This window comes from Diadema antillarum, unplaced genomic scaffold (assembly GCF_040938485.1).
Source record: "Diadema antillarum isolate AM-2024a unplaced genomic scaffold, OU_Dant_1.0 seq00001795_RagTag, whole genome shotgun sequence".
NCBI classification, from domain to species: Eukaryota; Metazoa; Echinodermata; class Echinoidea; order Diadematoida; family Diadematidae; genus Diadema; species Diadema antillarum.
The window spans coordinates 585,233-599,489 of NW_027272473.1; the positions used below are offsets into that span (position 1 = coordinate 585,233).

A 14,257-nucleotide genomic window follows, 5' to 3' on the forward strand; every position below is an offset into this window, starting at 1 on the left:
TTTTGTTGTGACAGACAGAATTTATTAAATATTTTGATCAACCTAGTAGCACGTGACTGTCTTTCACCTACTTACATTACTGTGTTATTTTGTGCGATTGAATGTGGAGAGTGTGAAATGATGTCGAGGTATCGACACTTCAAATTGTTAATAAGTTGGCATCACTTGGAATTTATTTCTCACCCTGAAGCGTTGAATCAACACTTCTGTGGTGTCAAATAAACACCAAATAATGCAAACTTATAACACTTTGAAGTGTTAGAATAACACCATGACAGGTGTTGGGGTATATATTCTAACAACAAATAGTGTTGAAGTTACACCGTCATTGGTGTTAAAGGGTGTCAAAAGAACACCAAAGTGGTGTCAACTTATCAATAATCTAAGCAACACCAAAGCTGGTGTTGGTATATTTTAACACCACGGGTGTTGAACTTACACCATAACTGGTGTTGGGATGTCAAATGAACACCATTATGGTGTCAACTTCTTAACACTCTCTTAAGTGTTGAAAAAACACCGAGGCTGGTGTTGGTATATTTTTACACCCTTTAACACCCATGGGTGTTGGATATTTTAACACCAGAGACGGTGTTACTTCAACACCAGATGGTGTGGTCCTTTATTGAAGTTCGGCCGGTGTTAGATTCAACACCAGTGGTGTTAAATCTAACACCACTGTTTTTGCAGTGAATACAGATCACAGCGCTATCAAAAGTCAGCAAAGAGCACTTTAGAGAATCTTTCCCTGTTTTCAGTTTTGTTTGTATTGTGTATAAATATGAGAACTGAGAAATCAACGATCGCAATCATTCTGTCGAAATTGATTCTTATCTTGCGCCGCGTCAATCGCCAAACCATGACTAAAGTATTCGGTTTTATTCATTCGTGGAAATCAATGACCTTTGACCTGTAAGACTAGTTTGGCTTCATATCAACTTGAACGAAGAGCGAGTGTCCCTCTCGAAAACGAAACGGCTTCCGTTAATCACGTCACTTGATTCTTTAATCCCCGTGACCTAATTCATTGGTTTACGTAATTTATTACACAAGACTGATAAGTGTGCGCTACTATTGATTAAAGGGGAAGGAATCTAAAACCAAGAACAATGCATCTATCAAACGGCTTCCTCACAAATCAAGGCTTAGTGGACTCTACCTACATACAGTACGTTTTGACAGTTCTTTTCCTTGCTTCATTTACTTGGTTTATGTTTGTCTTTCACAGAGAACGGACCGTAGGACTTTAAAGAGATTGTACAGTTATGGTTGAGACCTAATTTCAAGTTTCTAACATTTTTTGGTGAGATAATCAGAAACCTCTTATAAAATGTGAAAGAGCATGTAATTCTATGAGGAATTCAACGTTTATTTGATGAAAATTGGTTTTGAAATGGCTGAGATATCAAAAAGAGCGATTTTAATAAAGTGTGGGACCCACACTTTATTACAATCGCTTTGTTTTACTTTGTTTTTTGATGTTTCAGTCATTCCAAACCCGATCTTCGTCAAATAAACTTTGAATTCCTCTTAAAATGGTATGTTCTGTACTATATTATAAGTGTTTTCTTGTTATCTCGCAAAAAGTTAAAAACCAAATTCTCATCTCCACCAAAACTGTACTATCCCTTTAACCCTCTATACCTGCCACATTAAATGCCTGTCTATCGGTATGTGTGTGAAATTTGTTCACACGTGACTCATTGATACAGAAAGGGGTTTAGTTATATTGAAGCGTAAATTGAAGCGTAAATTCCACATACAAGCTCTGCTTCTTAGTGGGACCCTCCACTTCCATCCTTATCCTATAGTTGACTTGTATTATACGCTTTATGTATATATTAACAAAGATGTAATCGCATCTACTTCTCATTTTCATGTGTACCTTGTCAAATTATGTTCTGTAAGTATTACAATTATCATGTACATATGGAATGTATATAATTTCTTTGTTTATTTGATGGAAGTGGAAATAAAGTTGAATCTAAACATTATAATGACTGTCATGAATGCGCGAGCTCAGCATACACACAGAATTCGAGGATTGCCGTCTAGGCGGTGAGTTGGCTCAGTCGGTAGGGCGTCTGCCTCACGATCCTAAGGACCCGGGTTCGAACCCGAGTCTGGACTGAGCAATATTGTGTGTAATCATACCGTCCCCTAACAAGAGGCAAAACACTCTGTCCCTCTGACAGAACATAAAATGGAGGTCCCGTGTATGAGAGAGTCACAACTCATGCACGTAACAGATCCCGCTTCGTTCGTTCATCGCAAAGAGCAACCCGGTGAAGTGGTCCCGCCTCACATCCAGCTGGACCCCATGGAAGACCAGCTTAGTGTAACTGAATATGGGATATCCAGCCATCTTCTCAGATGGAAGTAAACAAACAAAACAAACAAAACAAGGCCTATACATCTGATATGAAATCGGGAGGTTTAGGGGCTCCAATATCAGTTCCACACGCCACAGAATGCACGCCTTCTGGAAGATCCCATGTTTTGTAATGATGATGTCATCGTCTCGCAACATCCTTCCCGAAATTATTAACCCTCTGTGTATCAGGTTTATTTCCTGTCCATAGGTTTGTGTGTGACAATATCTATGCACATTTGACTCACTGACTCAGAAAGGGTTAAAAACCGCTCTCCCCTGCAATGCAAGTCCTCAGCATAGTCCTCTCCTGGGTTGACTGGGTTAATTAGCACACATTGTTAATAGTGCACAATTAGCTACAGTTGTATATACTGTACAACAGCCACATATAACTGATGTGCAGAGGGATGGGAATGGATGATGCTATAGATATGGAATAGCTAAAAAAAACACGAATTTGAACTAATTACATTCGAAAGGGAACAATGCTGTTGTAAGGGAATACTAGCATATCATAAAACAAGGGTACCATTGTATCATGTATGAAGACACAATCCACATGTATTAAGAATGCCTGTTTGTGAGTAGGAGAGAGTGTGTGTTAAACAGTGCGAAAAACAACAAAAGATCGCGAAAATTAGACCAGTAGAACACAAAGGCTGACCCCAGATATTTCTCTACCAGAACAAACACAAACGCAATCACGGATGATTTGCCGCGAGGACATGGAAAAATAATCCGCTTTTAGACCGTTTTAAAACAAGTCCATTCTTCTCCTGACGGATTACGGGGTTGACGGAAATTTGGGTTAAGACAAATCCCTGTCAGCAAAACATTCGAGAGTGTGTGAAAACAAAGATGGAAATAGATCTAGTTTAGAACTGAAATCATTGAAATGAACATACAGACGAGATTTCGCTAGAAGTGCACACACATCAGGTGCAACTGCAAACATTTAAAAGTTTCTATATTTTGCTCTCTTTTTTTTTCTCGAAACAACACCTCATTAGCATTCATAATCTCATCCATGGAGAACTCAACTTATAGACCATGCATGGAGCTAGCAGATCCATGTCTCCAATAAAGTAACTATAGACAACGACATACGTTCCCATGAGCGATCCACTTCCGACAAGCTTTGCTTTTTAGTGGATCACTATTTTCCATAATCGAATTTATTTTCCGCTCGCCCACGAAGTATTTTTACAGTGTTTTTCCTAAATATTGTACATGTTATATGCTGTTCTATAATTTGTCTCGTATATATATATTACATGAACCTTTTGCAAACGTTTGAGCAATATCATTTCATCACATGTATACTTTGTACTATGTTTTTTTTTTTTTTGATTTTCGATGATTGGAAATAAACTATGATTGAATTGAATTGATTGAATTGAATGATGAACAGTGTCATCATGAAGTGTCTGGTACATACACCTCCCACACTGCTCCACGGTATGACGCTGTATTAAATATCCACAAGCCAGCTAGAAAACTCATTCTTCCCAGACGCAATCTCCTACTGAAGTAACCTCCCAGAAGAAACTTTACCTTCTCAAGCTTATATACAACAACAGAACCTGATTTGAACTAAATACATTCGAAGGGGAACAATGCTGTTGCTGCTGAATTATACTGGCATAATTAAAGGATATATGACGTTTCACATGCAAACCAATTATGACAGTTTTAGAGTGGTGACGTCATCAACCTGTTTGTAATTTGCATTTGACTGTCATCAGTATCTCTGTTTAAAAAACAAAAACAAAACAAAACAAAACAAAACTTAAAACTTCCAAATATTTGTAGCCTCCCCCTTGTGGGTACACTTCTTGCGAAACATCATCTGAATATTCATTTCAATGCTTTCATCTATAATCTTTTTTTACTTTCGAATGTTAGCGTTGAAGGGAATTGCACTCAACCCAATTTCTTCGACCCCTTAATTCATCATGAGAAAAGTAAACCGTGTTTATAAAACGATCTAAAAAAAAAAAACCGACTATTTTTCCTCAGTTGAGTTATACTGACATAAAAATGAATGAACTTTTAGATGCAAACCATTACAATAGTTGTGAAAACATTTTAATGGGAGATGATAGTAATAGAATTTGGGTCACTGGCTCTTCTCTTTTTCCAAAATAAGACTTGACCTCGCTGCTCACACCGCGAATCAAATATAAAAGCAAATAAACCAATAACAGGCAGACAAACATTACGTAATGGAGGGGGTGCACCATAACACCACAAAAGACAGACAGACAGACAGACGCAAAATGTTTAGCCCAAACTCAGCAAACTGATAGGCCTACACAAAGGCTTAGGGAATAGACCTATACCAGAGTAGTATATCATAATAAGGGCACTCGATTATACACCATGCATGAAGACACAGTGTTTAATCCTCAGGTATTAAAAACAGGTGTTTGTGAGTGGGAGAGAGGGAGGGAGGGAAAACACAACAAAGGATCGCATAAATTAGACCAACAGAACACAAAGGACGGCCCCGGATATCTCTCTCCCAGAACAGACACAAATGTAATCGCACATGGTTGGCCATGAAGACATTTTTTGAGGGAAATAATCTGCTATTAGACCGTTATAAAACCAGTTCATTCTTCTTCTGACGGATTACGGGGTTGACGGAAATTTGGGTTAGGAGCAATCCCTGTAAACAAAACATTCGAGGCTGAAAATATAGATGGAAATACAGAGTTAGTTTGTAAAAAGAAAGCATTGAAATGAACATACAGAAGAGATTTCTGTTTCAGCTTTTAAACGCTCATCCACGAAATATGTCTCCAGAAAAGTGACTACGACGTTCCAGTGACGAACAGGATATAGCGTCGATATATGATATCAAACAAACTTTACCTCGAAGTCTATAAGCACGCTGCCAAACTCAATCTTCAGGCACAATATCCCACTGGAACGACCCCAGAAGAAACTGTAACTTCCAACAGTTTAGAAGTATTTGAAGCAAAATTAAAAGTGCAAAAATTTACCCTCAAAAAGAGCAAAATCAACTAGCATCCCGCTCTAGTAAGCCATGAAAAATTGGCTTAAAAACCATAGCCTAAATGAGGATATCTCTGGAAACATTCTTTTTTCTGACACTAGAGGTCCTAACAAACAAAATGGTACCCATGGCGGAGGGTCGGGGGGGGGGGGTGCACGGTGGCCCCCTTTGGACCACGGACTATTCCTAGGCTTTCGGGAGAATCAACTATACAATAGGAGCTCGAGCTCCATGCTATACGTGGAACAAGGTCCAAGCATGAAGCTACGAATAGCAGCTCCATGGTACAAGGTAGTGATATCGCTGACTGTCAAAGAATGCAAATTATTGACAGGGTGATAATGTCACTCACGATCTCACAACTGTCATATCGCTTTTCATAAAAGCATCATCATTCCTTAGTATAATTCAGCAGTACTAACGCTGTTACCGGTTGCAGTGTCATGAGAATTAATTATCTGTGCAAGTTAATATAAATGCGAGGAAATACGTCGTCCTTCTGTAAAGAACAACGGATTTCAAAGACAATATTGGTGAGCCAAGCTATTGGGAGGCACGTTAAAGGGTGTGCGCCATTAGCATCCCAGGTATTGTGCAAAAATTTGAATCTAATAACTTTCTTCAATTTCTGGTAATGAAACGCTCACCGATTGGTGCATTTGATTTTACTTGCCATTCATGGAAGTATACTCTCGGACGCGGTATGGATTTTCAATCCAAATTTAATTTGAAATAGTTTATGAGGGGGAATGGGACATTGTAGCACAGAAAAAGGGTCATGGTCATACTTACTAGGTCATTCTGTCTGAAACCTAACTTAGAAATAAATCTGTAATTTAATGAAACTGATTTATGCTTTCATTTCTAAATCACCTCCAACAAAATTGTACACTATTCAGCTATTGCTCATGTCAATGACAGTGTTATCTGATGTAATATTTTTTTTTGAACCATTAAGGATCGAAAGTGGGAAATGTTTTTGTAACACCTAGTACCTCTTAATGCAAAACTCACATGTGGCATACCCAATACTGATTCTAAATAGGAACGTTTGGTAGCAATGGGAAAGACAGGAGAGATCGGAAACAATGGGATCGACAGGAGGGATCGGAAGGCCGTTCTTCCCTTCCTGGAGGACGGTATATATATATATACACGGCATAAGTAGGTTGGTCCTGTCCGTTTATGACGGACCCGTCTGAAGCATGGCAACCATCAACAAGTTCGTGCACCTCACACCCCTGACGTAACAATGCTTGTGTAAAGTAACATTTCCATTTTATTTTTTTTCTTTGAACTGATATATATACATGCATATAAAAACAACTAGATTTGGTGTGAGTTCAGCTATAACCAGAGCGTAACAGATAAGGTTCTCTATAACTGTTGAGTAAGCCCCATTGTAACAATTAATCCTTCACGCACCAAGATCTCCACAACGAAAAAAACAAATGAGAGAAACATATGAACAAATAAATAGATACAGAAATATAAAGAAAGAAAGAGAAGAAAGAAAGAAAGAAAGAAAGAAAGAAAGAAGCGAATAACAAATAGATATATGAAGAGAATTGAATGCAAAAAAAAAAAGGATTACGCCATTTTTAAAGTAAGGTCTTCATCGAATCGAGAAAAATAAAATCTTCAAATGATACTGCAATCATTACATTTAGTTAAATAACTAAAATATTTTTGAAGATATAATTTAATCTATCACATAGGTTTTAAGTATAATCCCCCTGTTTTTCAGCAGATTATATCTAGAATATCTTAAATTGATAGAAATGGATACAATTATCTGTTTTTGAATTTGGACTTTTTAAATAGATCGAGAGAGAGACAGAGCAAAAGGACTCATGTAATATCAGACTAGATCAGACTTTCTAGAAAATTATTAACAAAACGAAAATCACATTTCCACACTGGAGTATATACTGCTAAGAAATATCAATCCCTTCAACAAGAAACTATGCTGAACAAAGCAACTATATCTAACATTTTTGACTGCTGTCATTTTTACCATTGGTATTTTTCAACGAACTTGCCAAATGAGTATTATTTTATTGGAAGATAAAAGGGGAAAGAAGACCAGCAAAAAAACGACACGACGACAATGAGATATATTTCCCAATGATGCATTCCTCCTTCCTGTTCTTTTCTTTCTTTTCTTTTTTTTTTGTTCAGTCACCTCTCGTTTTAGTAGGCCTATTCAGGTTAAGCAGGATATGATTTTTGATGCCAGTATACAAAAAACAAACCAACAACTGTGTTCGTTCATTCGAAGCAAACTAATATTGACCTACCCCCTCAATATTCATTATCAGTACCTAATCTTTGAATGCTCTGATAGCCGAGCTGATGCCACGTTTGCGATGGTCTACTTCCATCGATAATGTATGTCACATCTTGATCTACTCAATGACATCGCGGTTCACAATGTACTTTTCCTTCTTTATCAGTGGCAAGAGAAAAAAAAAACAGAAGAAAAACCCCGACAATGATCGACTGTTCGTTGCTCCTGAACTTTGTGCTTTGCATTTAAGTCCTCAAATATACAGATAGCGAGGTATGTTTGACTTCTGTCGAACGATAGATGTGACATTCAAGGGGGCGAAATAAAGATGATTGTCAATTCTCATCACCTTATAGAAACGTGATTCTCGCGTGATTCTAACGTCAAGGAACAAGTGCAATTCATTTTAAAAATTAAGTTAACCCTTTATGTGCCACATTCATATTTTCTTTTCCGTCCCAGGTATGTGTGTGTGACGTTTGTGCACATTTGACTTACACACACATAACTCACAATAAAAATCACGGGAGCAGTGTTATCAAGAAGAATGGTGTAAGTTTCTTCATCATCTATGAATTTGACATGAATGAAAATGATATGGGAATATATACGCTTAATCTACCTTGGCCAATGTCCCATAATCTTAAAAATATCACTTTATTATATTCAGCATCAAAATTATTGAATGCATTACCTACAGAAAGTAGATGAATAACTTAAGTTAGTGCATTCTCAAGAGCTATGTCGAAAAATCATTTGGAAATGTAATAGTTACATTGTACTTAATTTGTTTACATGAAATTGTCATATTATATGTTTTGGCCGGAAATGAAATAAAAATGAAATGAAAAGAAATGAAATCTCTTTATGAATCATTCGAACCGATCGTATCATTTTTTTTTTTTTGTTTAACAGTGTAAATCATTACCGTCCCTCACTGTCTTTTCATAAAATAATGCTTGCCATTTTTAATCTATATGTACTAATACTTAGTAAGGTTTTTTTTTTTTCCACTGGGTTTCTGACTTCATTTATATTGATTATATATTTTTGAATGTATTCTCTCCATTATGTGATTTTTGTTGTATATGTTTTCATTTAAAAACCTTTTCAAAAACAGTTCAACTCAAAATAATCTCGACATAAAGCAAAACTTTAACAGAATTTCATATAATTTCAAGAGGCAGTGACATCAGCCGCATCCAATGGATCTACTTCATTGATTTGAAATGGATGATATCGTTTTAATTGATATTCGGGATTAAGATTTTAACTTTTTTTGCGAGATGATTAGAAACCATTTATAAGATATAAAAGTGCATACAGTATTTGATATGAATTCAAACTTAATTTTTATAAAAATCGGTTTTGAAGTGCCTGAGATATTCTATAAAAAAAGTAAAATAAAGTGACCACAATACCAGATGGCTCAGACATTTTATTAGAATCGCTTTACTTTGGATATCTCAGCCATTTCAAAACATATTCTCATCAAATAGACTTTGAATTTGGTTTTGGAATCGTATGTTCCTTCATAGTGCATAAAGAGTCTTCTCATTATCTCTTTTTCTCACACACACACAAATGGAAACCTGAAGCTCCATCCCAAACAAAACTGCGCTGTCCCTTAAATCTATCGACAATAATACACTGACAAAGTTTCCCTCTTTTGCGCGAATCACCGAGAAAACTGCACCTATATGGTATCATCGATGTCATTCTATATCTATAGTTGAATACAAAAGAAGTTCATATGTGACAAATATCACTGTTCCGTAGAAATGTGAAGCTTCACAATTAGCATCATTATTTCATTTCCGAACTTAATGAAACGTTTACCATTTCGTTTATTTGGATTGCCTTTGTTCTTATGTTTATTATGTGTACGCTATGTCATGCAGTTTTGTCTAACTGCACAGATAATGATAAATATGACAATATCAAAACGAACTCATCAGACCCTACTGGTACGATGCCATCTATACACAAGTATAAAGCAAAGTATCCTCATCGTATTTCATCGCCTACCGCCAGATATGACTGAGATTTCGCTATTCTATCTCAAACAATCCCTCCCCCCCCCCCCTTTCTGCAATATTACCAAAACATATCGGGTAAGATCCGATTACAACCCTTTGATTTCCGTCAGCCGTGGAGATCTTCATTACAGACGGACATGTTTGTTTGTTTGTTTGTTTTTTTCGCATTCGTTAGTACAGCTCACAAACGCGACTGTATAATGGTACGTAATATGTATACAGCCAGATTGTGCTGTTTCCTCATAACCAATTCAAATTAACAAACAGTGTAACTGAATTGAGGACAAAGACTCAATGGAATATGTGTCAAACCAGTATAGCCTGGTATATCTATGTCATTTATCTTATCAGCATAAGAAAAGCGATTGTCCAGTTTGACCTTAACCTAGGTTTGTCTGAAGGTGAGGTGGGAAGCGAAAACTTGTCGTTATTGTTCTCTTCGTAATCCCTCTCTCTCTCTCTCTCACGCGCTTGTTTCAAATTTTCGCAGATGCGTTTAGCTTCGGCAATTTTTGTTTCAAGTTCATGTCGATGCAATTAAATTATTTTTATTTCCCTTTCCTCTTCCAGAGAAAAATGACATAATATATCAATATGAAAATTGCAAATGTCCTTGAGTACACAACAGTTGACTTTAAGATGAAACTTAAAGGTAATCAACGAATTTAGGGCATGCATGTATACATAGGTTGAAACAAAATTTGTTACTATTATGTCAACAATCAAGGAAGAATACAAAATCAGTCGCGCGTGTTATTTCGCCACCAAAATCTGCCTCAAGTCAAGGAATTGTTCGTAAGATGAGTCGTTGAGGTCGTGGCGAACAAATGGCAGACTCTTCCTTTGAGTCGACTATACCTACTTGTCCTTTGCAGCGCAGTAGATTAAAATATGAAATGATTTCCACTTAATTTACCACGGAAACCCTCAACAGACTTTATAGGCCAACTCTCTGACAATGTACGCTTAGAAGTAATTACGATGTGAGCTAGTAATCATTGATCTGACCACTGCACTTCAGAAAACACTCCCAGCTACAGTAACGAGAGAACAGCGTCGTTTCCCTGTCACAATATTACACTAACACTCGGAAGCAACTTATTTTTTTTTTCGAGTCCGTGAGAATCTTAAAGCGAATCGCAGGTCATTCATCTGTCTGAGACTAATCAACTTGATCTTTGAGTTCTTTAATGACAAATGGCTTGATGGGTTGGTAAATGGACCCTCGTAATTGGTGCCACGTTTATTGATCCTGAGGGCACCATAAGAGACAGAGTTGAAGTAGGCCCAGATGATAATGCCCAGGAAGCTAATTGACCATAGGTTATAATTGTTTGCCACCATGGCTTGATTCATAACCTTAACTGGTAATGACGATATCCCGAAAGACACGTGGGGATGGGGGCACATGCGGCATAGTGGATAAGACTCTTGACTTTATTGGCGACCCGAGCTGGCGGTCGCTAGTTCGAATCTCATCAAGTATCTACGTCATTTGAAAAGATGTTTTACCAAGGAGACGGTGGCCCGGCCGCGGCTCCACCGTTTTAAAGGGATGGCACAGTATTGGTGGAGATGAGAATTGGGCTTTTAACTTTTTGCGAGATATCAAGAAAATACTTATGAAATAGTACAGAGCATACCATTTTAAGAGGAATTCAAAGTTTATTTGATGAAAATCGGGTTTAGAATGACTGAAACATCAAAAACAGAGGAAAACTAAGCTATCGTAATAAAATGTGGGTCACACACATTATTAGAAACTCTCTGATTTTAGATATCTCAGCCATTTCAAAAACAATTTTCATCAAATAAACGTTGAATTCCTCATGGAATTACATGCTCTTTCATATTTCATAAGAGGTTTCTCATTATCTCATTAAGAATGTTAGAAACCTGAAATTAGGTCTCAACCAAAACTATACGATCCCTTTAACCACCTTGTTGCTCTTGACCCAGGTGCATAGAAGGGTACCTGGCAATGCTTTCAGGTTGCTGACCACGCTGATAAAGACAGGGCCTTCTGCTTAAAGGGATCATACAGTTTTGGTTGAGACCTAATTTCAGGTTTCTAACATTTTTGGTGAGATAATGAGAAACCTCTTATGAAATATGAAAGAGCATGTAATTCTATGAGGAATTCAACGTTTATTTGATGAAAATTGGTTTTGAAATGGCTGAGATATCAAAAAAGAGCGATTCTAATAAAGTGTGGGACCCACACTTTATTACAGTCGCTTTGTTTTACTTTGTTTTTGGATGTTTCAGTCATTCAAAACCCGATTTTCATCAAATAAACTTTGAATTCCTCTTACAATGGTATGCTCTGTACTACATCATAAGCGTTTTCTTGGTATCTCGCAAAAGGTTCAAAGCCCAATTCTTATCTCTACCAATACTGTACTACCCTTTGAGCAGCGATAATACTCAAAACTCACTGCGCTAGATAAAGAAGACTTATTATCATTGTTATCATTATTTCATATCTAAACACAGTGATCAGTAAAACCTTATGGGATGTCGCGAAAAGATTAAGGATGGGATTCAAAATGGTCATGAATGAAAATTAGCGAGATGAGAAGAAGCGAAGGACAGTGAAGTAAAGTAAAAAGTTGTTTTTTTTTTAAGTTGGCACATGAAGTAAATGACAAAGAAAGAGAGAAAAAATAATGACGAAGATGATAATGGTGAGGTGAATTCGGAAGAAGAGGAAGGTGAAGGGGGTTTTAACGAATTATATGCCAAGAAAAGCAGGGGGTATACTGCGTGAGTGTGTTTTATAAAATGTAAGATGTATTTACATGTTTTTTCTGTATTGTCCTTTGTCTTCGCCTTGTGCCTCCTGTTCAATCCAGGAGACAACCTAGGCCTTTCATGTTTCATTGTTGATTGATATGATAAAGAATGTTGAACAACAACAAAAAAATTACCGTGAATGGAAAATAATCGCCATTTAAGATACTCACACGTGACACCAAAGAAGAACGCTTCGAGAGAGAACATCCATCCCATGAATGCTACGCTAGAATCAAACTCCTGCAAGATGTCGTCCAGGAAGACCGCCAGACTCTTGAGAAGACCTCCCGCCAGGATCTGGCTCAGGTGACACCAGATCAGCAGAGTCCATTTCCAGCGGTACTTGGCGGCGGGAACACAGGACGGGGAGGCACGTCGTCGGTCGTTCGTGGTCCCGGCGGAAGACGTCGAGTTGGTGGAGTCCAGCGGCACGTTCGTACGTCGTTCTGCCGTGCCCGAAGGAGAAGACTTACGCCCTAATGAGTAGGTGGTGGATGAGGTGGAGTTTGGGCGGCTGGAAGTCGAGTGAGTGAGGGCGGCGTAGTGGAACGACGCGGCTTCTTCCACGTCTTCCTTGTCTGTTGCGATATGGCAAGAATCTGGTGATGGGAAATCGTTCCTCTTTGAAAAGTTGCAAGCAGGGAATTCACTGACTTCATCACTGCTTCCTTCCCACCCTGACTCCGCATCCGACAGTGCATCGATGTTGAGGACTTCGCTCGATAGGCGATGTAAACATGACAGCGACGAATTCATCGATGACGTCGTGGACGAAGTCGACGTTGATGCTCCGGACGATAACGGGTTTTGCACTCCATTCATCCCGGGCAAAACCGGCCTCTGTGTCGAGATTTGCTGTTCACCTCCGGGTGGGCCCCTATCGGGCTCGACTACATCGGCCAGCATTTCAAATCGCTTTCGCTTGGCGACTCCCATGGTGATTGCAGTCTGGTAAATGCAGAAGTAGGGAATCGCTAGCACTTGAGCAAATGGGGGATCAGTATCCGTTGGTCTTACTAGTTGTGGATGTTTTATTGCACTGTAAATTCAGTCGTCTGGGAATCAGCAAGCTGGCCACCGGGCTCCCATCTCAACGATCTACGGCGAGAGCTCAACGCCTAGTGGAACCGTCGGACACTCGTAATACATAGGCCTATATATACCTATGCTTCGCTCGTCAGCCCCTGTACGGAGGAAATGTGCGCACATTCGGAATAATAACCAGGTCCGATGATCGCTAATTCAAAGAGGTATTATGTGTAATACCTCCTTGGTTAGATTATTTTACAGTTCAGGTTTTTCTTGACCTACACACCGGTCTCTCACTTGCTCTAGGATGACTGTCAGTTCAGCATGACAGCTAGTAGCGAGTGAACAGTGGTACTGCTTGTAAGCGACTAATGGTACATTCGTATATTACACTACTGCAGGCGATGAGATATCTGAGCATATACTGCATTGAGCGGACGGGAAAAATTGCACGCAGTACGCACCGTCAAGATTGCGTCGTTGCAGAATAACAAACTTGCCTTCGATCAAAGACACAACACGGAGTTAGGACAAAACAAAATTCATTGTGGTTGGTAATTGTTATTTTTTTCAAGGTATAAGGTACTTCCCGTATGTTTTCGATAAATAAGCAGGCAGGCAAGTCTTCCATTGTTAAGATTGGCGTACTCTGTATCCGTTATCTATTGGTCGCAAACATGTGCAAAGATCGTTTTAAACAAACATTC

General features: G+C 38.3%; 1 protein-coding gene across 1 annotated transcript in view; it reads right to left on the bottom strand.

The window, feature by feature from the left end:
• The window catches only part of LOC139712378 (monocarboxylate transporter 7-like), a 28,148-nt gene extending 14,492 nt beyond the window's left edge, over nt 1-13,656 (bottom strand). Inside the window, exon 1 of the mRNA XM_071624204.1 lies at nt 12,692-13,656. Within this exon, the coding sequence (XP_071480305.1) occupies nt 12,692-13,457 (766 nt within the window). The 5' untranslated portion in view covers nt 13,458-13,656. The remainder of the gene's footprint in view (nt 1-12,691) is intronic.
• Between the last annotated feature and the right edge of the window lie 601 nt (nt 13,657-14,257).